At 36.6% G+C, this 24768-nt stretch overlaps 2 protein-coding genes across 4 annotated transcripts in view; one reads left to right on the top strand and one right to left on the bottom strand.

The window, feature by feature from the left end:
* LOC108242680 (voltage-dependent calcium channel gamma-4 subunit-like) overlaps nucleotides 1-5900 on the top strand; it is an 11981-nt gene extending 6081 nt beyond the window's left edge. For both annotated transcript variants that reach the window (XM_017427678.3, XM_017427677.2), the window contains exons 4-6: nucleotides 1140-1223; nucleotides 2834-2974; nucleotides 3492-5900. In XM_017427678.3, the coding sequence (XP_017283167.1) occupies nucleotides 1140-1223; nucleotides 2834-2974; nucleotides 3492-4336 (1070 nt within the window). In that variant the 3' untranslated portion in view covers nucleotides 4337-5900. The remainder of the gene's footprint in view (nucleotides 1-1139; nucleotides 1224-2833; nucleotides 2975-3491) is intronic.
* Nucleotides 2779-24768, bottom strand: LOC108242692 (voltage-dependent calcium channel gamma-6 subunit). 2 transcript variants are annotated; one of them, XR_003039643.2, is made up of 8 exons: nucleotides 24655-24768; nucleotides 21670-22320; nucleotides 19420-19530; nucleotides 18495-18603; nucleotides 16888-16962; nucleotides 16294-16431; nucleotides 15930-16210; nucleotides 2779-2915 (listed from the first exon to the last, which is right to left on the bottom strand). XR_003039643.2 is itself a non-coding variant. In XM_017427691.3 (7 exons), exons 2-7 carry the CDS (start codon nucleotides 21886-21888, stop codon nucleotides 15993-15995), a joined length of 870 nt encoding a protein of 289 aa, XP_017283180.1. In that variant the 5' UTR covers nucleotides 21889-22320; nucleotides 24655-24768; the 3' UTR covers nucleotides 13743-15992. The 2 variants fall into 2 exon arrangements, 1 of the variants encoding a protein (XP_017283180.1); XM_017427691.3 differs by lacking the exon at nucleotides 2779-2915 and having other exon boundaries at nucleotides 13743-16210.

The raw sequence follows: 24768 nt of genomic DNA, 5'->3' as shown, positions 1-24768 counted from the left end.
TATTATGAAGTAGGAGTATTTTCACCCTCTTCAGTAAAGCCTGCATTTATGGAATACAGCATGTCTGCTACACAAAGAACTACACGTTGCATTAGTCATTTGTACATCTAGCTCTGAATCCTAAATAAATTAAATAAAATAAATAAGTCTGAAACACATTTTATGAAAAATTAGACTAAATTTATTATAAATACTTTAGCTGAATCTTTATTTTTTTCCTAAACCAAGCAAAGATTTATTTAGTTTGATATATTAGTAGGAATTTCATAGCAGTTTTCTCTGTTGTTGTCACCAGGATGGGATATTTCAGGGAGAATCATATAAAATATGTAATTGTCAATGTAAAAAATTTAAAGCTTTTAAGCTCTCACCACCTTATTGTAAACAGTTCATGAACAAAATGTGCTTCAGATTGTAAATTTAGTACAATATAATTTTCTACAATCTAAATATTGATTAGAAGTCTTTATTCCACTACAACAGCATAGTTTTCTAATCCTTTCCATTGACATGTCTTCAGCTGTCTGTCATGCCTGACTGACAGTGACTGAAATTGCTGATCAATAACAAAGTGAGTGTGTGGAGGTGGGCATAGATGTGTATTTATGTGAGATAACGGCTGCAAATCAATGGGGAAATAAAGCTACTGTGAGTGTTTGAACTGCCAGATTTGGGTCTGGTAGATTCAGTCAGAAAAATCAGGTGTTCCATTTGACAGCAAACACAACACATTGTGTCTTTTCATTACTTTAAACATTTAAAAAATAAGTTTTTTGAAAATAATTTTATATAATATAACAAAGAATATGAGAAGCTAAGCATCTGATAATGAATTAATAAAACACTGTATTTCCAAGCTTTGAGTGTTTGTGTTGAAATCCAAAGGGCACATTAACAAAAAGTAAACTGAAGTAAAATAAAATAAGTTTTAGTCAGGTCCATAACTGAAGTTTTTTTTCTTGTACCTCAGCTAAGGACACCTGGTGTATTCTTTATTTCAGTGATGTTATAGTTTTCAACAAAATGGCAGCATTTAAAGCAATAGGGAAAAGACTTGGTTGTTTTTTTCTTGTATCTTTTATCCCTGTGTCCTTCCTCAACCTTTTGTCCTCCACATTTCTTTTCTGTCTTGTTTTCAGGCTTGAAGCGAGGTGTGTGCTCCCAGATCAATCATTTCCCAGAGGACGCAGACTATGACCAAGATGCTGCAGAGTATCTGCTACGTGAGTAACGCTCACACCTCACAAAAAAAAAAACGCACAACCAAATTCACACAAAGCACTATAGAGACATTAGATAACAGCTCACTGGCAAACACACTCACGGCTCGGCAAACAGCACACACATCCACACAGCGGTCTCCATCACACGCAGATACAGAAAGGACAGAAGGGGCTGGTGGGCGGACATCAATGCACGGTTGTCAGATTCAAGCAAAGTGTTGCTGAAGGTGTGTGTAAGTGTGTGTCTGTGCATGTGTATGAATGCCCAGGTGCATGAGGTTGGGAGTCTGGGGGTGTACAGAAAGCTTTTTTTTGCCACAGATGGATTGAAAGAACAGCCTTGACTAATGGATTATTTTCAGCCTAAGATTCAGTTTTAACATCCTGCTTCTATTGTGATCACATAGGATCTTTTCAAACAGTTCTCAAGCTTTTACTTTCCAAAGTATTTGCTCCATGTGTGTTAGATAAAATATATATTTTGTGTGACAGAGGCTGTGATGTTATTGTGAAGCTCCATGTCTGTCTCGGTTAACAACACTAAAACACAAAGCATTTATCATTAGCTGCACAATTCTTTAAATTTGTTGACATTATTTATTCTTTTTTTATTATTTAACCTTCAATCACTCTGATAGGGTATATTTAGTGTCACAATTGTAAAAGACAGAAAATGCTTATAAATGGCTTATGCTGATTTATTTCTCATTTATTCACTTTTTGAGTTGTTGATTTAGCACCAATATCATGATGATGATGATGATGATGATAATAATTTATTTCAGACAAACCTTTCACCGTACTGGTCAAATACTGGTCAAAAAGTACAAAAAAATCAAAATAAATTTCTACAGCTTAAAAATTGCATACTTTATTTGTTCATTCAATCCATATTACATTCAAAAGCCCAAAACCCAAAGAAATCTTTTTTTTTTTACTTTTTAAATTAATGAATGAATAAGTTAAGCATTTAAACAAAATTTAGATTAAAATTTGCTTCTCATTAAAACAAGTTATTATTACTGTCAAAACTGCTAAAACATAGTGCTGGTGAGGTGAAACAGATGTTCTGTAATAAACAAATAAAAAGTCTAATTTGTGATCAGTGTCTGACAGAAGTTGTGAATCAGCAATATGTATTTTCCAGAGGTAAACAAAAATTAAAACAGCTTGAAAAGTCACCTTGAAAATGTGCAGGCATTGTTTTCTTTACAGACAAAAAAAAATCACCTTATGTTGAGCTTTTTAGCATTTTAATTCTCTGTAGCGTCTTTTTGCTGTTGTTAACAATTTCAAGGTGTTCTCAGAGGGATCTGTTGTATTAGTGAGGACATTTATATACAACATTTTATAACTATAGTTAGATTGTTTGAAAAATTTAATTCCATATTATTGAGAAAGTTATTCAAGAGACTGAAGAATGAGTAAATTTACCAAGGTGGCTACTGTGCAAACTGTAGTGTCATATTCTTGGTAACACTTCCTGGTAACATTGAAGCAACATTGCAGTTTCAAATTGTATTTTGAACCTAATAAAAAATAAATAAAATGTAATAACTCAATATAAAAGATGTAAAAGAAAATGATGATGTGTCTGCTGTCATCTGCAGGTGTGGTGAGAGCTTCCAGCATCTTCCCCATCCTCAGTGCCATATTGCTCCTGCTGGGTGGAGTATGTGTTGCTTCCAGCAGCTTCAACAAGAGTAAAAGAAACATCATTCTTGGTGGAGGGATTCTCTTTGTAGCTGCAGGTAAAATGCAACTATATTGCAGCTTTCACTTCAGTATTTACAATTGTAGTTTGGAGAACTATATTAAGCTACTGTGTACATGAGTATATTCTCAAACCAAAAAGGGGCAGGACCACTGTGCAAGGGTTAAATAAATAGATGAATTACTCTAATCAGGTCTCCCACTGAAGGGTTTGCAAGCCTGCTGCATCCCCTCCTCAGACCTGATAAGGTAATAGCAATTAGGAAAGTGTGTGATGAATCCATAATCTATTAAATCTTTGTTAAAATACATACAAAGGGCCTAAAAGTATAAAATGCTTACAACTCAGTACAAGCTTCAGTCCTTCAATCTTGGACAATTTTGCCATTTTAAACTTCCAACCTTGTTCAGCTTTTGAAATAAACTGAAACATTCTTCAGTTTTTCCCATGTAGCCAAAAAATTTATAAGTTCTTTTCTTATTATGACTACCTGTCAGTACTTCTGTTGTTTTGTCCCTCAGGACAGTTTCATGAAGTGTTGTATATTTTTCTAGGCCTCAGCAACATCATCGGGGTGATTGTGTACATCTCCGCAGCACTCAGTGACATTTCCCCAAAGAAAGATGAAGATAAAAAGTGGCACTACTCCTACGGCTGGTCATTCTACTTTGGTGGTTTGTCCTTCATCCTGGCTGAGATGGTTGGAGTCCTTGCTGTTAACATCTACATTGAAAAAAACAAAGAGCTGCGCTGCCGCTCTCGCACTGACCTCTTCAAGAGCACCACTCACGCCATGCTGCGTCTTCCCAGCTATCGTTTCAGACGGCGCTCCCGCTCCAGCTCCCGCTCCACTGACCCGCCTCATTCGCAGGAGACCTCACCTGTTGGAGCTTCCAAGACCTTCACCCTGCCTCCATCTGCTCCACCGTTCTCCGTGGCCACGCTGCCCAACCCGCACCACAGCAGCAGTGGTGGGAGTGGAGGGGGTGGTGACATCTCCATGTACACCCTGTCAAGGGACTCCAAACTGGGGAGCCTTGGAGGAGGTGCCCCACCTCTCTATGGCACCGTAGACCGTGCCACACTCTACCAGCTCCACAACTACTTCCCGAAAGATTCCAGTGGCAGCGGCGGGGTAGCAGGGGCAGGCGCGGTGATAAGCAGCGGTACGCTCCCATCTCACTCGAAGTCCAACTTGGCAGCGGCAGCAGCTGCAGCCCAGAATGCAGCACCACTGAATACCTCCACATCTGCTGCTGCACCAGTCCAATCAGCCCCAATCTCTACAACTACCATGGAGAGGGACAGGGGCAATGTTGGAACCCTGGACCGACTGACAGCCAAAAGGGACAGGGATAGCAACTCCGATACACTCAACAGGAAAACTACGCCAGTTTAAACTGAACTTCACAGAGAAGGGCTCGAAAGTAAAGAGAAAATTCCTGGAAAAATCAGGTAGGGTTTCAAATATGTGGGTGACACTTCAACAGTAGAGATTCTGTCAGTGAGCCTGGGTTATCTAGCTCTCTTATATACAACCAATATAGTCATAAAACCCCTGATGTTGTGTTCACATGGTAACTGCCTTAAAATACTTTAAATACCTTGTCCAATGGTGCAGTCAAAGTTTGTTAGGTTTGGTCTTTTTTTTGATAAAATAACAAATTTCTGTTTGATAGGGTTCTAACTGAAACATTTTTCTTATTAAAACCTGGATTAAATCTGTTTGTAACACAGAGTCTTACAAAGCTAAGAGTTTTGTACTGCAAACCATCAATTCCACTTCTAAGTAATCTCTGACTCTTTAACACCTTTTAACATCACAAGTAATAAAAAATGAATTTTGCAAGATAAAAGAAGCTGGACTTGTGTGACATATTTCTTAAAGGGAACTAAATGCCACACATAAGTACCAAGGAAAAACGGTTCAGCGACCAAATCAAGATCAAATAGCTACTTAACCTCTGGTCCATAGAGTGGCACCTCAGCCATATCTAACCTAATGACACACATGGTAACATTTTGCCTCCATTTATTATTCAGTGATAGAGATAACTGCAGTGAGAAATGGGCATTTGGTACAGTTTTTGAGATAAGAGACCCAAATGTCTTCATATGCTGTACCCTGATGCAGATTTAAACAAAGAACTTAATCTGTTATAAAATTCTTAGAGGTTTTGTTTAAATGTGTGATAAAATTGATAGTACAGAAAATTTTGAAAAAATTCTGCCTTGAAAAAGTGTTTTGCATTTCAGTTTACTAACTGCATTTCAGACAATTATTAAAGATTTGATACATAGCCAACACCAATACTAAACTGGAAAACCTGAAAAGGTGAATGCTCCATCCAGATTGGAGATGAGTCTTTGCCTTAAGTGGATCTATTATTGTATTTTAAAGTCTCTTGATAGCAGAACAGAGCCAGAGATGAACTGATGGGTCGGGGCTTTTTTTCTACAGGAATAAGGTCATTGCTCTGGTGTGTTGTGAAAGAAGCTGAGCCAAAAGGCAAAACTCTGAATTTGCTGGTACATCTATGTTCCAATCCTCATCCATGGACATGAGATATAGATTACGACCAAACAAGACCCTGGATACAAGTGACTGAAAGAAGTTTCTTAAATGGGTTGGCTGAGCTCAGTCTTTGAGAGAGAGAGAGTGAAGAGTTCAGTCATCTAGGAGGAACCTGGAGTAGATTTGCTGCTCTCCTGCATCAAAAAGAGTCAGCTGAGGTGGTTTGGACATTTGAATAGGATGGATAGGTCACATGTAGAGAACAACAGTTTGGCAGAACATCGGACATTTGCTCTATAATATATACAGTACAGTCTGTGCTTGGGATTCCCAGAAGGAGCTAAAAGAGTGTTGATAGGAAGAGCTTTGTCTTTGAGACCTGTTTTGCAGCCTGACCATGGAAAAGGTAACAAGAACGGAGGGATGGATAGATAGATAGATAGATAGATAGATAGATAGATAGATAGATAGATAGATAGATAGATAGATAGATAGATAGATAGATAGATAGATAGATAGAAGGACAAATGGCCAAACTGTAAAATCAATTTCAGAAGGTTTGAATATATTCAGTGACAACATTTCTTTTAAAGTCTTGTTGTTCTATCAGTATATGAATAAAGACTGAACAGTTAAAGTTTGAATATGATATATATATATATAATCTTTTTTTAGGTTCAGGAACAACCAGAATTGGTTTTACTAAAAGCAGTGAAAATTAATGGCAGCACAAAATGGGCAGCACCACATTTAGCTCCCTGCTCACAAATTATGGTCATTATGTGTCATCAGGAAGCTTCAGAGTCAATGGAAGTACTTTTAAAAAGGCTCTGTTAGGCGCTTTGTGTGACATTTAATTGCCTAAAAATGATTTGGGTTTGTTTATGACTGCTTATGACAGTACAAGGTACTGAAGGCTCAAAGGCAGAATCTGTTGAGTGCTCTGGCTAAGGGCTGAAAAAGCAAACAAAAGGGTGGGGGTTAAATCAGTTTACTCTCAGGGGGTGGAATTTTAGTCAACAGTTAAACAAATAACACCATCTATTGATTCATAAGAAAAATCAACTTTACTAATCAAAACTTTTCAAAATAACACAATTGAGAAAATCTAACCAATCAAATTCTTGGTGAAGTATATTTTTCAGGGTGTTTTTAAAATGTTTTCAACAAGGAAAGTCTGCAAAGTATGATCTACATATCATACTGTGTAAGGTATTCAATGTGTTCTTAATATCGGATTATTAAACTGATTAATTAAAAAGCTGAACATCTTTTACGAAACAAATTTAACCAAACACCGGATGCTGAAGAGATGGAGAAAAGGGGTAGAGAGAAAAGAGCACAAGCTCCTGTTTCCCTTCCCTTTGTCTCTTTATTAGCTATAACTATATACTGTTTCACAAACTAGAATAATAAATGTATTATGAGCTATATTATCAACCCATTTTCTAAAAATTAAAGCACATAATGTCTGTAAATGGTAAACTTTGAGTTGTCTCTTCATTATGAGTGATTGTCATCTCTAGGTTACAAAAGATTGTAACACTTTGAGTATTGATATTATGTTGATGGTGTTTCTATGATCGTAATGGTTATTGCAGGGTATTTATACATTTTGAAATTTGTTATCATTTTTGTATTTTTTTAATATTTTATTTTCCTTTCTCTTGCTTCAAAGTCAGTGGTGTCATGTGGACAGCATGTGCACAACAAGTGGGAGGTTGATGATGTACAAGTTCATTTTTTATTACCTTCATTTCTGTGTTTGTAATCATTTTCTGCAGGGACAGTTCTCTGACCATGCATGTTCTGATAGTTTATGAGCAGCTGCCCTCAAACAGCTTGGGATAATGTGCCTTGCTCAAGGGCACATTAATATTTATTTTCTAAAAAACGTGATTTTTTTTTTTCCTTTTTTGTTAGTGTTGTTGTTCTTCCATCTGGATTGTGTCCTTCATTTTATAGTTACAAATGGGCAAATTTAGGTCACACTTTTGTCCAAAAATAATTTACAAATTAGTGTGAATATCAGTTTTATAGACAGTGTAACACTTCTTTTTTACTCTGTTTTAATGTAATTGTTCCAAAATTGATTATGTTCTTGTCTGGTTGTAGAGTTATTTGAGGCTCCCTGTATTTCTATGTTATTTCTCTTCATTTTTGTCTTGTTTACTTCTTTTTTTGCTTTAGTTGGTCCCTTTTTCTCAAGTATTTTACATTACTCTCATCTTTCTTCCAAAACTATCTTGTCCGCATTTCCTTGTAGGAAATGCATAGATGTTTTACTTTTCAAACATAACCAACGTAGCCTAATATTCTGTGTTTTTTAATGTTCTAACTAGTGTATATCTGTAGGTGATAGAATTTATATCAATATATTTATTTTGGTGGTGATGTTTATAGGTATTCTTAATGTCATTTTGTTTCTGAGTTTTTACATCTGTTACTTGGGGCGAAAATGGCGACATGCCTGCCTGTGAAACATGGTCAGTAGCCTTAGTGCTGGCAAAGTGAGTTACATGTGGTCTTTACTGGTGATCTCCAATGTTTTTACTTGGCAAACGATAAGTTCAACTGAAAAAAAACAAACAAAAAACATCAGCCTCTTACTTATAGAAATGTGTGTACTGTTACAGGATCCATAACAGAACAATGACATGTGTTGTAAAGTTGCATTTTACTTTTTTTGCGAAGTGTTTGTATGATCTTGTTCAAGTTTTTAGACATTTTCTTTAGTTAAAGTTAAAGCCATTCTTAACTGTGAATAGCGTTGACAGCGTGAAAACAATGTTTCTTTCTCAGCACTTAGGCTACTGACACAAGTAAAACCTGAAACTCTTCAGATGGAAACTCTCTCAGCAGATTGTTTCAAGAAAGAGACAATAATGACAAAAGGGAAGCAATACAATATACTGATCATCTCTGGAAATACAAAATATATATATAGGGTATATATATATATATATATATATATATATATATATATATATATATATATAAAATATTTAAAAATATAGATATATTCAATAAAATTCTCAATGAAACATTGAATGTGTCATGTTCATATTAAGGGAAATACATTTCTTATAACCTGTATTAAAAGTCTTCAACTGTCTAAATGGAGCATTTGGGCTGGCCACATTATCGGCAGGTTAGTTCTGCTTCTGGATTCCAGAAACATGAATGTCACCTTAACTCGAGATTCTGAACTGATGTAAGTCTGCATGCATGATTATCTGTTTTTGCTCTGTGATGAACTGGTGACCTGTTCAGAGTGTACCTCGCCTTTCGCCTGATGGAAGCTGGAGATGGGCACCAGCTCAGCACCACCCTGAACGTGACTCAGCTGGTCCAGAAAGAAGGTGCCTCGATGAATGAACGAATAGTCATTGTTTTAATTTATGGTGTAAAACTGACACAGGCTAAAGAAGTCCACAAATTTACCAGTCTTTACAGATTGTTTGTTAAAACTGTTTAAAAAATAGTTGTGGTAGTTATGCTTTTAGTTAGTTCTAATATTTTACATTTTAGGACACAGGAAATGAAAAGATCTCTGCTAAAATGCAGATGCAAGGGATGCATAAACTAAGCGTACCAATTAGATCTAAAGTTGTTTAGTAGCAATGCATGTGCGTAAATATCTTTTCAGTCTTTTACATCTTTGTGGAGGAATTTTGGCCCAGTTCAAATAGCTTTCCTATAATATGGACACATTTTTTAAATAAAGTTACATTTTGGACTTTGACTGGGCTACTGAACACCATGCTTCTTTTTGCAAAACCCAGATTAAGCAAGGCTTCAGCTATTAAACAGATGGCCTCATATTTGACTTTAGGATACTTTGGTGCACGGAGGAATTCACGGTTGACCCAATGGCTGAAAGGTGCCCAGGTCCTGTGGCTGCAAACAAGTCCAAATCATCAGTCTTCCACCAACATGTTGAATATTTTGAGGAGAAGGAATATAATTTTTTTTTAATTTGAGACAGGTAAGAGCTTATGTCTAGCATTTATGGAAGCTTAATACACAGATTGTTTACACTTGGGATCTGCCATGGTGCATGTCTCAATCCTGTATTACTGTTTGCAGCAAGCAGCATTGTTCCCCAAACATGTAGTAAGGACCAACTAGTGTCCTCTCGTATGAGTTAATTGGAGTCTGCCACCTGAGAAGATATTCAGCATTTTAATTTCTGTCAGGTTTTGGGTTTTTCTTGGTTTTTGTTTATCTTTGTTGGTTTCATTTTTGTGCTGTCTATGTTTCCAGTATTTTTCCATTCACTTCTCCTCAGTCGATCTCTTGTTTACCTGCCACGCCCATCTACACCTGCCCCAAGCCTTGCAATCATCTCACCTGTGCCCACTTCCCCTAATTGCCTCCTGTCTTTAAAACCCGGTCATCCTCCACTTACTCGTTGGTTTGCTGTCTATTGCCTCTTGGTCTGTTTTTTTTCCTGATGTCTGGTTCTACTTGTCTCCCACCCATGTCCATTCAGTTTTTGAATTTAGTTTGTTTGGGGTTTAGTCTTCTTCTTGCTGCCACATCAGCTTTTGTTTTCGGTTTTATTTTATTTTATTTTAATAAGTTAAGTTTATTTTTCATCATGAGTCTGCACTCTGGGTTTGCCTCCTTCACCCCACACCCTGACAAATTTCCTCTTTTTATTCAGTCTGAACCTCGCTGCCTTGGCGTCTCTCCTGACCTGAGCCTTTGGTGGTAAAGAGTCCATGCCTGCAGTCACTGATAATGGCTTCAGACACACAGATAGACTTCCATGTGGTGTTCGAGGAGAAGGGGATGGAGGAGTCCTGTCACTCAAGATTTCACCCCTGTTCACACTAGTTCTCCAGTCCTCCCTTCCTCAAAGAATAGAAGTTCCAAAAACAGGAAATTAAAACTGTTTCAGCAACACTAATGACCATTCAAACACACACCAAGTGACGATGACATTTACACTCAATATCGTACAAAGAAATGTTAGTGAGAAGACCAAAAAATATTTCAAATTTTGTATAAAAGGTGGTAATCTGCCTTTTGTCATTTAAAGCTGAAGTATAGAGTGCTTTCAGAATAACAGGCATCACCACAGCAGAGAACAAACAACATCAAAGCAATTATGAAAGCAGAGAAATTTATTTATTTATTTAATTGTTTAATTAACCTGCATAATAGCTGAAGAGAGGTGGAACAGTGATCAAAACAGAACAAGCACTGGACTCGTTTTTCTACCAGGAACCTTTGCTCATTTCAGACTAACATTCAGCCACTGCTCTTATTTCATTGTCTTGATTTTAGTTTAAGTAATACCTCTACAACTGGGTGAGGAAAACTAAAGCGGCTAAAAAAATATTTAGCTGGATTGTTTCAGAGGTCCCAGTAAGTAATTTCAAACCAATAAATGCTATTAACAACTGTTGTGTTGTTAAAGAGGCTATGCTCTAAAGGTTGCTGTGTGTCTTACTTAGCAAGTTAGCAGGGTCTGATTATCCTTAAGGAACAGGTGCTGGAGTGTTAAAACTGACCTGGGGGTGGGGGGAGCAGAGGAGAAGGAGCCAGACTTACAGCAGACTGCTGACTCAAAAAAAATTAAGCTTTAACAGCTTGGGACACTTCAGTTTATGACGTCTCATTTTAAACTGAGGTGGATAATTTGACTCTTTGAGGTGCCGTAAAGTTGATCTGTTATGCTGGAAAAACTGACATCAGCGTTTCAATTTAAAGTAAGTTGAGACCGCCGCTATACTTTGAGTACCATATGCATCCTCATATATGGTGGTATAAGCCAGATAAATGGCATGTGGATAAAAACAAGTGCAAGCATGTGTTTCAGTAAGTGAATTTGAGTATGTTTGTATGCACAGCTTGTCTCCAGGTTTGTGTTTCTCTTGCAACGTCAGTCCTATTGGCTACGGTCTATATTTAGCCCGGAGGTCGCAACCAAACGGCGTAGGAGGTTTTGAAAGACGTGAGCCTGGAAGGAGGTCAAAATGGTGACAGAGATGAACTGGAAGGAGGGGGGGGGGACTGTCAATGCAGATAATTAAGAGGTTTAAACCAGAAATCTGAGAAACTTCATCTCAAACTCAAAATACATTTTGTCTTTGACAGTAAACAAATTCATTAACTGCTTAAGAGTTTTTGTTGATGTAAAGTAGTAAATAAAAAAGGCCACACCAGTGCTGCAGGCATCATAAATATGAACTGTATCATATAACAGCATGTAACATGCAACTGAAACATATTTGTTCAAATTTAGCCGGAGACCTTTTGTTGTATGTCACTGCTATTTCTCCTCTCTCATTTCCTGCTGCTATTTGAAGTATAGTGAAGTCACATTTTAATTATTTGCTACAAGTTAAGGCAGTGAAAAATCAACACTTAAATTGTTTTAAAATGGATGACGGTTTAGGGAGTACCCAAAGGCAGAACTTTAGATTAAGAAGGTGAATACAATAATGCATTTTTTTTTTAAACACAATAGCCTTGTGTTATTAATCAAGTTAAATCCAGTTTGAAACTAGAGGAAACACTAAAGAGTAAATTAAAGTCAAAACAGGTGTGATAATTGGTAAATAAGAACCTGGTATACATGGGAAGCAAAAATGTAATACAACAAAAAAGTAAATAAATACTAAAATAAATGAATCACAAAGCAGAATGTTTAAATTGCAAATTGACAGAAAGGTAAAAGAAGTATATAATAACTAAAATTTATAGACTTTAACTGAAATAACTGATACTTAGCAGCTGAGAACAGTTAGATCTTTACTGAATATTATCCCGCTGCTCTTTATCCACACAATTACCATCTCAGTTCTCTGCTCGATGTGACAAAAGTCAGAAAAACCGTAACATGGCCAGTGATAACATGCTGTTTTTCAAAGTATCAAATGTAGTCATTTAACACAGTCAGTTTTGTCAGGAGGTGCAATAAAAGCAGTGATTGAAGAGGCTCTGATAAGTGTTGAGAGAGCAGAAAAAGAGAAATGGAACCGAGAGATGTTGACATTAAATATTCATGTCGTGTTTAATATTAAAGTGAACTCATTCATACCCAACTGATTCAGCTCAAAACGTTATTTCGGGGGAACTTATGCAGCCTACATTCAGGCAAGTATGCTTTTCTCACATTGTTTGTAGAACAAATGCAGATGATAAAGATCTATCATACACCACAGAGCACATTTAATCCCTGGCAAAGATTCTGGACTCGCCACTCATTAAGGATATTCTTTCATTTGATTAATTTTGAATTTAAAAAAATTCACAGATGTGCCACATAATCATTCTTCAAAATTCCAACCCTCTGGTATTAGGAAACAAAAAAGAACTATTACTGTTGTAGTCAGTCACAAATACTTTTTAAAAGCAAGTAGAGGGAAAAAATGGAATCAATAAAATTTGCAGTTGTCTAAAATTTGTACAAACAAAATGGCAACATTGTAAAATGAAATTATACTGGTAGACCAAGAAAGATCAGAGAATTCAAGCTGTTAAGAAATCCAGAGATGGTGCAACAAAGTCCATAATTTTCTCCTCATAGAGTGATTCCATATTTTCTTTTTTTCTACGTAAATATAATTAATAAAAGGAACTGTGACTGACTACAACATTTATATTTATTATTTTGTTGTTGTTGTTTCTGTTTTGTTATTTAATTCCAGACGGTTGGAATTTAAAAAATGATAGCTTTGGTACATGTTTGATTTATTATTATTATTATTTATATATACAAAAAAAAACAATTGAAAGAACATACCCCAAGAGTGGCGATTCCATAGTTTTTGTATAACTACACAGAAGTGTAAAATATTTCGTATTTGCAACTTTTTAGCTCAGTACAGCCTGGATTATTTTCAAAAAAATCTATTTTAATCAAGTTTTAAATTTAAAAGCAACACATAGATTTATTTAATAAATCTAATTGATAACTTTTTTTTCTTTTAAAACAAATTCACAATCTGTCTTAAGGTAGAGGACTCAAGTGTGTGATAGTGATGGGAATTCTGGCTCTTTTTTTCTTTTGAGATCCAGATCATTTAATTCAGTTCACCAAAAAACAAGAGCTGGCCCTCAAATGGCGCTTCAATCAAATTTATTGCAGCTATTTTCTGGAATTTGGTTCTGTTGACTGAACAGAGTTGGTGCTTTTGGCTCCAAATTTGCTCCTTACAAACAGGAAGTGAACCATTTAAGACTTCTCTTTATGGTGAGCTGAGCCAAATGGTTCGGATCCCAAACACAGCAAAATTTTTCATCACTTGTGCAGAACTCATAGCAGACAGCCGGATAGGAAACCAAAAGTCTTTAATAAACATCTTAACAGTACAAAAATAAAAGCGCTGCAAGGCAGAGAATTCCAAAACTGGAGGCAAAAGAGGACAAAAACTAACACAATGATCGAGCAAAGAACAGAGGAAAGAGAACAGAATACACTGAGGCTCTAATGAAGGATTAACAGCAACAACAATAACAACAAAAGGTAAAGATAACCAGAATTTAGGACATGGGAACAGTGTGAAAACTGAGCACAGAACAGGACTACACAAGAAATATACAAAGCACTGAAACCAAGAAATATTAAGAATCACACAAAACCCACAGAAAGTCATACAAGTCAAGAGTTGTGAGTGAATCAACACAAACACAACTGTGACTGCTGCTGTAGGTGTAGCAAAACAAGGAATTATAATATTATTATTAATTATTATAGTCAAATTCTAAAATACTATAATCACATTATCTTATACTAATTATTTTTATTTTTTTACTATATTTAGTACATTGACATTTTTGGAGACAGATTTCATTTTTAATTTATTAAACAGTTTAGACAGATACGCCACAACACTAAGAATAATAATAACAGTTTTTTATATATTTAAAACTCATTTTAACTTCAAAAATGCACAGAGGTCCTGGATAAAGGATTTATGATTTGCACCTTTTAGCCGATGTTCTTTAAGATGTTCTTGAGCAGGTTCTGAGGTGTAGAAAGACTTTTTTTTATTTCCAGTGTGGAAAATAACTCCTGATGTTTAGATCAATTATGAACCACACAAGACACGTCAAAGAAACATTCAGATGAAACCCAGACCCTGCAGCCTCTCAAAAGAACTGCATTTTAATGAGATGATCAGTCTTATTAGGCTACCCTTTCAGGTAATTGAGTTTAATCAACAAAAAATATTTATATAAACAAATAAAGGCAGCACGGAGGAGGCAAAAGCATCAAAAACAAACACTGATTTCACATCACTGGGGAAGAAAATCATTTCATAACTGAAGCTCTGAAATTGGAGGCTAATACACCGTTCTGTGTAATGAGTGAAGGTTTTGTTTTTGTTCATTTTGTGATTATAATGAGGATTTTTGTTGTTTGTTGGTTTGTTTGGTTGATTGTTGTTGGATTTTTTTTGACAAGGTAAGTCAAGAGTGAAAACATAACGGAAATCACAACAAAGAACCTCACATACAACTATACAATCAAGCATATTAGTATTCAGGGTGGCTAAATGACAATATTTAATTAAGGCTTTAAGGGAATTAGCAACAATCAACCCAAGGATTTAAAACACTGAGTACAGTTTAACCTGCTATACCATTAAAAACAATGTTCGTGTTAAGTGTTGTTATATGATAACTTGTCATAGATTAAAATAGGTCAAATTTCAAAGAAGTTGCCATTCTGCAGAGCCTTCAAGATTGTTAATAACAGAACTAACAGTTCACTGTCTCTAAACCCTGTAGATTACTTAATAAGACGATATTTATGTGTTTCCCACACACATCAGAGCATCGAGATCACTACTCCATATAAAACTGAGTGCATTTTTATTCCTTACGATGTTTGAACTGTTCCAGCTCGCAGTTATATGATAGAAAATTATGATAAATCCTGAATTGATACATTTAAATAAGTTCAGACATAATTAATCCAGAATGAATAACAGGGCAATATAAAATAAGCTCACTGAAGCAATGTTTCATTTCTTGTCAGAAGTGTTTCAGTTGAAAGCTGTTATCAGTTATCTAATGAAAAACTGGATGTCTTTAGTGTGTGAAAGAGTAAACAACAAAAGTGTGAAAAAACATTTGTTGTTTATTTTACAAAGATATGTTAAACTAGCTTGGACAGATTTGTTGGTACCATTAAGGAGACGATTAGTCCTTCCATTATAGTCATGTTTCAGACTAAATGTTTCATCATAAACTAATGTCCTCAAGCTGGTAGTTTCTGGAAGAATAACCTTTAGATTGATGAGACAAAAGTGGAAGTTTTTGGCTAATCACATCAGTTTTGTTTTTTGATGATTGTGGAAGGGCACCAACAAATTATTTTGAATCTATAAGTATTTTGTAGATACCAGTTATTGCCATAAGTTATGTTAATTAAAGTTAATTATGCTAACAAGTGAGCTAAAGTCAGCAGAGAAAGTGATCTTTTTGCTGGGATACATCTAGGAAACATCCTCACCTCTCTGCCCTCCTTTACTCCTCACAGGTGGGGAAGACACAGTGCCTCATCCCCGCCACACCACTAACTGCTGCCATCTTTAGGGAGACACTTCTGCCAGGGACTGCAGGGGAGCGCCAGCAGCAGGAAAAGAATACCTCCCACGATGAGGACGGCCCCCGCACAGCCGAGACATGACACCGACCAGGAGAGCTCATGGTGGAGAGGAACCGAGTGGTTGCTGGCCAATAATGCCAGGACAGACTGGTGGAAAACCAGGATAGACAGCAGCACCAGAACACCTGCAGACAAAGACACACCGCTGACAGCATAAATAAATAACACTAAGTTTTAGGCTTCACATCAGCTTGCTGTCTTCACTGACCTGACAGGATAAAGCAGATGGATGCTGGCTTTAGGAAGAACAGGATTTCTTTACTGAGAGACATGGTGATGCAGATGGCTCCCATCACCATCAGGAAGAGGCTGAACAAGGCCAACATTGCTGCTGCCACATTCAGATCTGATCAGAGGGAGAAGATGGCGTTATTAAGAAATAACCAATCTGACTATATTTATGAAATTACTGCTCAGAGGCCTGCAGAGTGAGAGTGATGTGCCACCATAGAACAATGCAAATGAAAACATGTCTGTCTTTCTTCATTCAGCATGTGACATGGTGTAATCTTAATACATTATGAAGCTGCCAGAGAAATGAGAGGTTAGGCAGCAGCTCAGGGACACTTGAACGCAGCGTGGGTGGAATACATATTAAATACTCAGACAGCAGACAATAGCCATCCTAAAAGAGTGAGGCAAGGGGGTGAAGGGAGGCGTGGAAAAAAAAGCAGCAGAGAAATAGATTGAGCAAGAGCAGCAAAACATTATTGTAGATTTAAAAGGGGGAGGTAGTGAGAGGCAAGGAGGTTGTTGGTGGATAAGGTGAGACAAAGAGAGCTATAAGAGGTGTGTGACTCACTCTTCTCTGTTGTCTTCTGAAACATGACAGCATTTTCCCCTGTGGTGAAAAACTTGAAGTAGGTGCAGTTTGATTCTGCAGGAGGAAGAGGAGTAGCTACTGTAATTGAGACAGACATGAGCACTGCCAGGTAATCGACAGTAATCTTGATGAACATCCTATTGAAATTCAAGGAGTTGCATCTCTCTTCATTTTCTCAAACCCCCAGCCCTAAACAATTTAGCTTTAATTGTTCTCCATCAAACACAATCAGCCGTGAACGTCAATGACAAGCCCAAGGTGACAATCCAAAGCTTCCTACACAATTTGTATTCTGCTGTCCTGATGATGTGTTACAGTAATTAGAGTTTGGCCGTCAAATAGAATGTGACACCTCTTTCTGTTCCCTTGCACATTTGAAAACACGACCAAGCAAACACGCACACACATCACTCTTAATTAGAGTGATGAAAGCCTCATCCTTACAGTGTTTTGGTTTGTTTTTTTTCCGCACCACAGCAGCTATCAGAGTTACAGACAGAGGCTGCACACAAATCCCTGAGGAGAAAATTTAAATCCCATCATCAAATAAGAGGTACTGTAGCTGTAACTGGCCAAGGAGACAATAATGAGACCTTTCACTGAACACACATATTCCTTATAAATGGTATGTCTCACACAGAAAGACACTTTTGCTACTGTCAAATTTAAGCTACATTTATATTAAAACCGTATATTGGCTATTTTTTTGAAAACATGTTATTTCCATAGACAAATAAAATCTGGGCCGTCATAAATACAAAACTGAAATCCAATCATCATAAACAGCCTGTTCAAGCTCTTCATCACTGAAAAGGGCCAAGCTCAAAGCTTATCAATTATCTGTCAGTTCATTAGTGCGTACTATATTTTAAAAAGATCGACTAAACTTTCCTAAACACCTTGAATCATCCATGTCAAATGTTATTAAATGTTGTTAGAATACAATTCTTTTGCATTTTAGTGCACTGCTCAATAAACTTGATAATAACCTAATCAGAAAATCCACACCTACACAAAACAATTTACATACTTAAATATCTGCTGTTTGTCTTCTGGTTATGATTCAAATCAGATTTTTGTTTCACTTTTTTGTTTAAAACATCTCAGAAAATAGATGTATTGGTTTTCATGTGGACAGTTTTCTTTTGCAACTATGGTTTTTAACCATACATTATGGTCTTTGAAAAGTAAATACAATCAAGGTGTTTGAATGCTTAGATTAAAAAATTACGTCTCATTTAACTCAAGCAACAGAATTACCTGAAACACAATATACAGAAAATATTTTAATGTATTATCCCACCACACTAAAAATCAAAATGTGTACTATTTTTCTCAGGTTATGTTACAGTGACTCAGCCACTTAGTCAACCAAACTATTCAGTATGAATAGTCATCACACTGTGAGCCAAGCATCATTTGCCTGGCCAGAAAGTCAGGTAGAGCACTCAGACAGGCTTACTCACTCCTTCAAACTACGCTGTCCAACTAGTGTGACAGTCAGCCAGTTGATCTGTCTGTTGTTATGTATATGCGCTACAAAACACATATATCAAGCAAACCAGACTGCAAATTCTTTGAGTCACCTCCAGGAAGTTCAGCAGGTCCACAGCTCTCACGTTCTGGGTCGATATCAGCCACCCACAGGGTCTTGGTGCAGCCCTTCCACAGGCCGTAGTGAGCTGTTAGACAAGTCTGGGCAATGGAAATCATAAAGGATGAGATCAGCAGCAGCACTTTTTTTCTTTTATTATGAATCAAACGTTTTGAGGGATTTAAACCAAGGAGGTTATGTTTTCGGTCCATCTGTCTGTCTGTTAGCAAGATTACTTAGCTAGAATTGCTTTTTTAATGTTTTTATCTCTGTATTTCTGTATTTGATTCTGTACCTGATTGTTGTTAATGTTATACATCACTGACTGACTTACAGATTGTTAGTTTACTTAAATTACCTGTTATAGTTTTACCAATCATACTATTAGCTAAAACTATTCATTACTCTGTTATAGTTATCTATATTTGATTTTGCTGTATTTCAAATGCCTCCTCTTAGAGGAAAGCTTATTCACCAATCTTACTATTAGCTAAAATTTACCTGGTTGATGTTTTTATTTCTGTATTTCTGTTTTTGATTATGTTGCTGTTTCTGTGTTGTAAAGCACTTTGGATCGCCTTGCTGCTGAAAATTGCTATATAAATTAATTTCACTTCACTTCACTTCACTTAAAAACTAATGAAGAGATTTTGATGAACTTCTCAGGAAATGTTGTCACAATTTGAATCCTACAGTTTTTTTAATGACCCTATGGTCTCCAGGCAGAGGTTGACGCTCTCCGAGTGCTTCTAGTTTGAAATCAAATTATTCTTCAATTTATTTGTTGCTCAGATACAATTTGTATTGCAGAACACGTTCTAGCATTGCACACACAAAGATCCGAACATGCTAAAGACAAGTTTAATTTTACTTTAACAATGGACCTTATGTCATGCCAGTAATGTGTGATGCTTCACCTGGTTGTTATAGAAGTGCTTTGGAGGTGACAGCTCGGCCCAGAACTCGGTCCCAACACCGAGGACCGTCAGAACTACGCCCACAATGGCCACAAAGAATGCAAGCTTGATCTAGTGACAAAACATAATAAAACACACCTTCAGCATTTATTACTTGTTTTCCTCTTAACATAGTTGAATAGTAAGTTTGAACAGAGCAGAATTTATCTGTTTGTCTATTTCTATGCCTCTCATTGACCTAATTGCTTAAAATAAAAAGCTTTAAATGGCATTGACCCTAAATTCATGTCAGAATTAGTGAGTTCAGGCACACAAAGACTTTCCAATTTCCAAATAACTTTGTAGAACTATTTAAAAAAAGTGATTGACAAATATAATTTCATGCTTATCTCCAAAGTAGCACATGTAGGACGCCAAATGTGCAATTTTCTTGTAGAAAAAAGACTGCTGGTAGTTGTGTAACTTTGCCAATTTGTGTGCATAAATAAATAAATAATATTGTGCCAATATGATCCTAAGAATTAAAAAATCAGTAGCATGAAAATTCATCTTTTTATGTGATGTGTTAATGTACTGCCAAAACCTTAATAACTGTAATAATAAAAAAGGCAATAATAATAATAATAAAACCTTATTCCTCAAACCAGTATATGTTTTATGTTTCTGTTTAGTCAGGAAATAGCAAAAACATTCCTATTTTTACGGTTATATACACTGTAAATAGCAATAAAACGGCATCTTATCCATCACTCCCACACAACACAACACAGACTCAGCATGGTGTTTGCTGAAGCCAGAATGAGCTCAGTTACAAATGTTCAGCTGTGTTTCTGGACAGTCCTACCAACAAATTATAACAAACAAATCTTGAGCTTATCGATTAGTTTTTCTTTTTAAGATCTGAATTAAAACATTACATTTTATTCATTTTGTCATGGAAAATTGGGTATTTTCCCCAACATGATATAAAACGTGAACTTCTTGAGGAAATGTACAAAGACTGAACTGTTCCAGACTTGTGCCTGTAAGGGAATATGCTGCAGTGCATTGGAGGTACTGGAAGTTGGAAATTAAACCTCTAATTGATGTCATATCCAACTTGGCTGTGTTCTGGCCTCAAATCAGGAAATCTGTAGGATTTGGTAATTGTTGAGCTCAGTGACCAGGTTAAATTTTATTCACAATGCAAGTCAATAACAATGTATTTTATACATTCACTGCAACAGTGTAGCAACATGTTTCCTAAGAGAGGTATGCAGTATTATATTTTTTACAGCTGATTTAATGAGAAATAAACCAACAGAAAAAGAAAAGAAAAAGCTTATTACTGCAGCTATGACTACTTTTAATTCAAGAGACAGCCATATTGGATTTTGAGATCAGAACTTTTGATTACAAAGAGAATGGTATGATATGTGATGATGAAGATTCATTGTGTCTAAAAGCATCATTAGACACCTCCACTACTTCAGTTACTCATGGCTCCATTCACTAAAGGAGAAAAGTTGACTTAAGATCAACAAAGGTAAATGCCAAATACCATCACTTGTGAACAAGACACCAAGATATTTAAACTCCTCCACTTGAGGCAGACTCCCACCCAACCCAGAGGAATTCATTCCACTTTTTTCCAGTTGACAACCTTGGCCTCAAACTTAGAGAGACAGACTCTCATCTTAGCCACTTTACACACCACTGTGAACCGCTCTAGTTTGAAGAACAGACTGAGCAGAACCACATCATCCACAAAAAGAAAAAAAAATGCAGCTTTGAGATTCCCAAACCAGACACCTTCCACTCCGCAACACCATACTTGTCCATGAACCTCTCAAACAGGGCTGATGATGAGGAAAGCCCTGGAAGGGAACAAATCATGAAGAAATAAAGGCTCAACTTTGTGCTGAAAATGTGGTTTCTTGCTTTGGTTATATAAGAGCCAGGTAGCCTGAAACAATGACTGCAGCACCTCATGCTGCAGTAAGCAGGTCCCCAAAACATTTAGACTGAACAACCAAATTTCCACAGCTACCTCAACAACTCTGCAGGGGTAAATATCTGCTCCACTGTTCCACAATCTGGACAAAAATCACACTGATCCTTTCAGATTCAAGGTTCAACACTGGACCACAGCAAGCACCCTGAACTATACTTCTCTATTCAGATGGCTGTTTACTAATGCTAAAGATGAATATTTTCATAATTGTCTCTGTGTGAAAGATATATAGCTAAAAGCAATATAAACAGAGTTACCTTTCCCTCTTGGGCTTCAGTCATGGCATGTCCTGTTGATGTTGTCCTGCGACGCTTGTTCCCACCAAACGTACTCCGTCCGCTCATCAAGCTCACCAGGCCCCCTGCACCCTGTGCTGGTCCACCTGGTGCAACGCCCCCAGCACCCCCAACCCCTGCTGCTGTTCCTGGGACCACTGCGCGGCCATCCTCGTCCGTCAGAACAAAGGTCGACCACATTTTATAGAAAATAGACAGCAGCCACAGTGGACAAATCAATTTGTTTAGGTGGCCAAATGGAGTTTCAGTTTGAAAATGGAACCAATGGGTTTTGTATTTTAGGTTCAAAACCTTTTCTACAAGGTTATCTGACAAGGAAAGAGTAAAGCAATATCAGATAGCAGAAAAAAATAATGATTTGAAGCAGCTGGCAAGTTGGAAAACAGAGAAAAAGAAAAGTCCAAAAGTTTCAATGGTAGCAGAAAATGTTGAAGGCAGGAAACAAACTTTTCTTAGGAAAAAGCTTGACATAAAACTGAGTCTTGAACGATAGATTCATGTTTAACAAATAAATCATTATAAAAAAAATAAGATCACAAAGTAAAGAGGATGGTTAGAAACGCTTCAGCCATCAGTTCAGGTGGAGATGATGAAGCAGAAAAGGGATGTTTCCTATAGATGGGAGAAGAAAGAAGAAGTTCAGAGAAAGTAAAAGCAACAACTACCAGACACAGCCTCAAATTTAGGTTTCATGTAAACACCAAGGTCACAACCTTCAGTGACACATAGCTATTGTTTATTGGGTGTTTAGAAGAAACTTCTAAATAAGTTTTGTTTTTTTATGACAGTAAATCAGATGTTAAATAAGTCTACACTCCATGCCAACAAACTAGGTTTTAGAAACTCTGAACAGCACTGTTATTACAGGGTGTTGACTCAGAACATTTCTAGAAATATGTCAAGTCTGTAGTGGTTTGAACCAAACAATGCCAGCGTAGAGGTTCAATAGTAGAAATCACAAATGATTTTTTTTTCTGCTCTGTTTTCTGTTTTTGATTAGAAGCAATAAAATTAAAATTAAAAAAATCACTTGACATTGAGAAATGATTTATTTTGAAATGTTACATGTCAGAAAGCACATAAAAATAAAAACAATCAACATGCTGCTATCTATTCTGAGACACTTAGTAGAACAGAAACACTCATCATGTTCAAGTCAAATCCAATTATCTATTCTGAGAGTCTCTGGGAAGGACTTGTTACACAGATAGACTGTTGGTGGACTGTATCCCGAACCGTTTGTGTCTTCAGTCAATGAAGCAGCTGTGCTGTCGCATTCCACTCAAATGCAGCGATAACAGACGTGACACGCTACCCCCTTTGTTGTTAACAAAAATGAAATGCATCCCCTGGGGAGAGCAGGGCTTTAGCTTTACTTTCAAAGACATCTGTCTTGTAAACAAGACAAGAAGCTGCAGAGTTCAGGTTTTCAGGAGTTTTCTGACAGTTTGATGAAATGAGAGAAAAACACAATGCAGGAAAACACCAAACTCTTAACTACATGGTTGGCTCTTGTTTTTATTTGTTCACTTTCACTGGGCTGTAACTCCTGTAAATCTTGAACTACAACAATGTGACTGATTTATTGGTTGGTTGATTGACTGATTGACTGAATCATTTCATTTGGTTTTTTTTTAGTTAGCATTAGGCATTAAGCATTAAGCCCCCAAAATACTTGGTTAGTGTTATGAAAAGTAGATTAGGCTAAAGTACAGGTCAGTAACATTATCTGTGTGTATTTGGAGTGAAAAACACTAAAAGATACCTTCTGTTTTCAAACCAAGAGAAATGTTCTGACTTTAACAAGATTATAGAAAGAACTTTCACAAAAACTAACTTGTTTTCTTCAAATCTGTTTAAAACAAGTTAAGGAAATCTATTGCTCTAGATTTCCCACAGGTGAGTTGATGTAGGCCAGAATTAGAGTCCGAGTATGAAGGTTTTTTGTTTGTTTAGTTGGTTTTAGGTTGTTTTTGTTATTCTTTTCTTTTTTTGAGGGGGGTAGGGAGAGGTCCCATCTTAGAAGTGGAATACTCTGAAAAATACAGTAAAAAAATACAGAACAAGAAGAGTGGTTTATGTTATCTTCCAAACTGAAGCAACAAAACAATGTACCACAATTCGGGAAGCTTTCAGACAAACATGCTGACATTTCTGGCAAATTGTCCTATAAATAAGTCTTTTTTTCACACACATGCATTAAATGTATTCATGACTTCTCCAGAAACAATTTGTAAATGACATTGATTAGAAATAGATACAAGCTGCCATTTTCTCTTAGATAAAAGTAAAATTAGTTTGACCAGTTGCATCGTTCTCTTTCGTTATTTTATCATTTACCTCACTGCAAACAATTTCCACAAATGCTGCATTAGATTAAAAACATGATTGCATGTGCTTTGACATAAAGACAGTTTTATGACAGTGACATGTATTCAATAGTAACTTTGTATAAAAGGGTGAAGTATCCACATTTGTCACTGCAGCTTACTATAGTATATGCAGAGGCTTTAGGAGATCAGAAGGTGTTGAAAAGAGTCTTTGTACTGGCTAACAATGAATAAAATCTGTAGTCCATTAAAACTGAAACTCCTTGAAATGCCTCCTGTAGAACAAACCAGAAAAAAAGAAACTTGTCTTCAAACACACCATTTAATCCATGTTTCTTTTTTCTCTCTCATTCAGCTTTAAGAAGAATGTTTCTGTATTTCCCACAAATATAACTCCATAAACACGCTGTCCAAGCAGCACAATGATGTTCAGCAGCTTATTTCACCACGAGCCCAGCCCTGCCCCACATCCGCTTTAAACAACATTTCAGCCGCCAGCTGAAGTTAGACGCATTAGTTTTATTTTGTCACACTTAAACACGTGCCGCACGCGCGCCTCGCAGAATTTGCCGTCACTTCATAAACATCACAACAATGACATTAACAAGCTGCTGACCTGCTTTTTGTGTGTGTGGTTCTGCTCGGAGTGACGGAGGAGAGGCGAACAAACATGGGAGAGTGGGGTGGACGTCTGCAGGAGGCTGGGGGGCGATGGGGGGTTAAAAGTGTT

This window comes from Kryptolebias marmoratus, linkage group LG5 (genome assembly GCF_001649575.2).
Source record: "Kryptolebias marmoratus isolate JLee-2015 linkage group LG5, ASM164957v2, whole genome shotgun sequence".
Taxonomy (NCBI): Eukaryota; Metazoa; Chordata; class Actinopteri; order Cyprinodontiformes; family Rivulidae; genus Kryptolebias; species Kryptolebias marmoratus.
This window is presented reverse-complemented; position numbering and strand designations above follow the sequence as displayed.

Coding starts and splice junctions, on each gene's coding strand:
- LOC108242692 (XM_017427691.3), bottom strand. CDS start 21,888: ATGTGGTCGACCTTTGTTCTGACGGACGAGGATGGCCGCGCAGTGGTC. Junction 19,531..21,669: donor CTGAAGCCCAAGAGGGAAAG/GTAACTCTGTTT, acceptor TTTTGTCACTAG/ATCAAGCTTGCATTCTTTGT. Junction 16,963..18,494: donor ACCTGCTGAACTTCCTGGAG/GTGACTCAAAGA, acceptor TTCCTCCTGCAG/AATCAAACTGCACCTACTTC.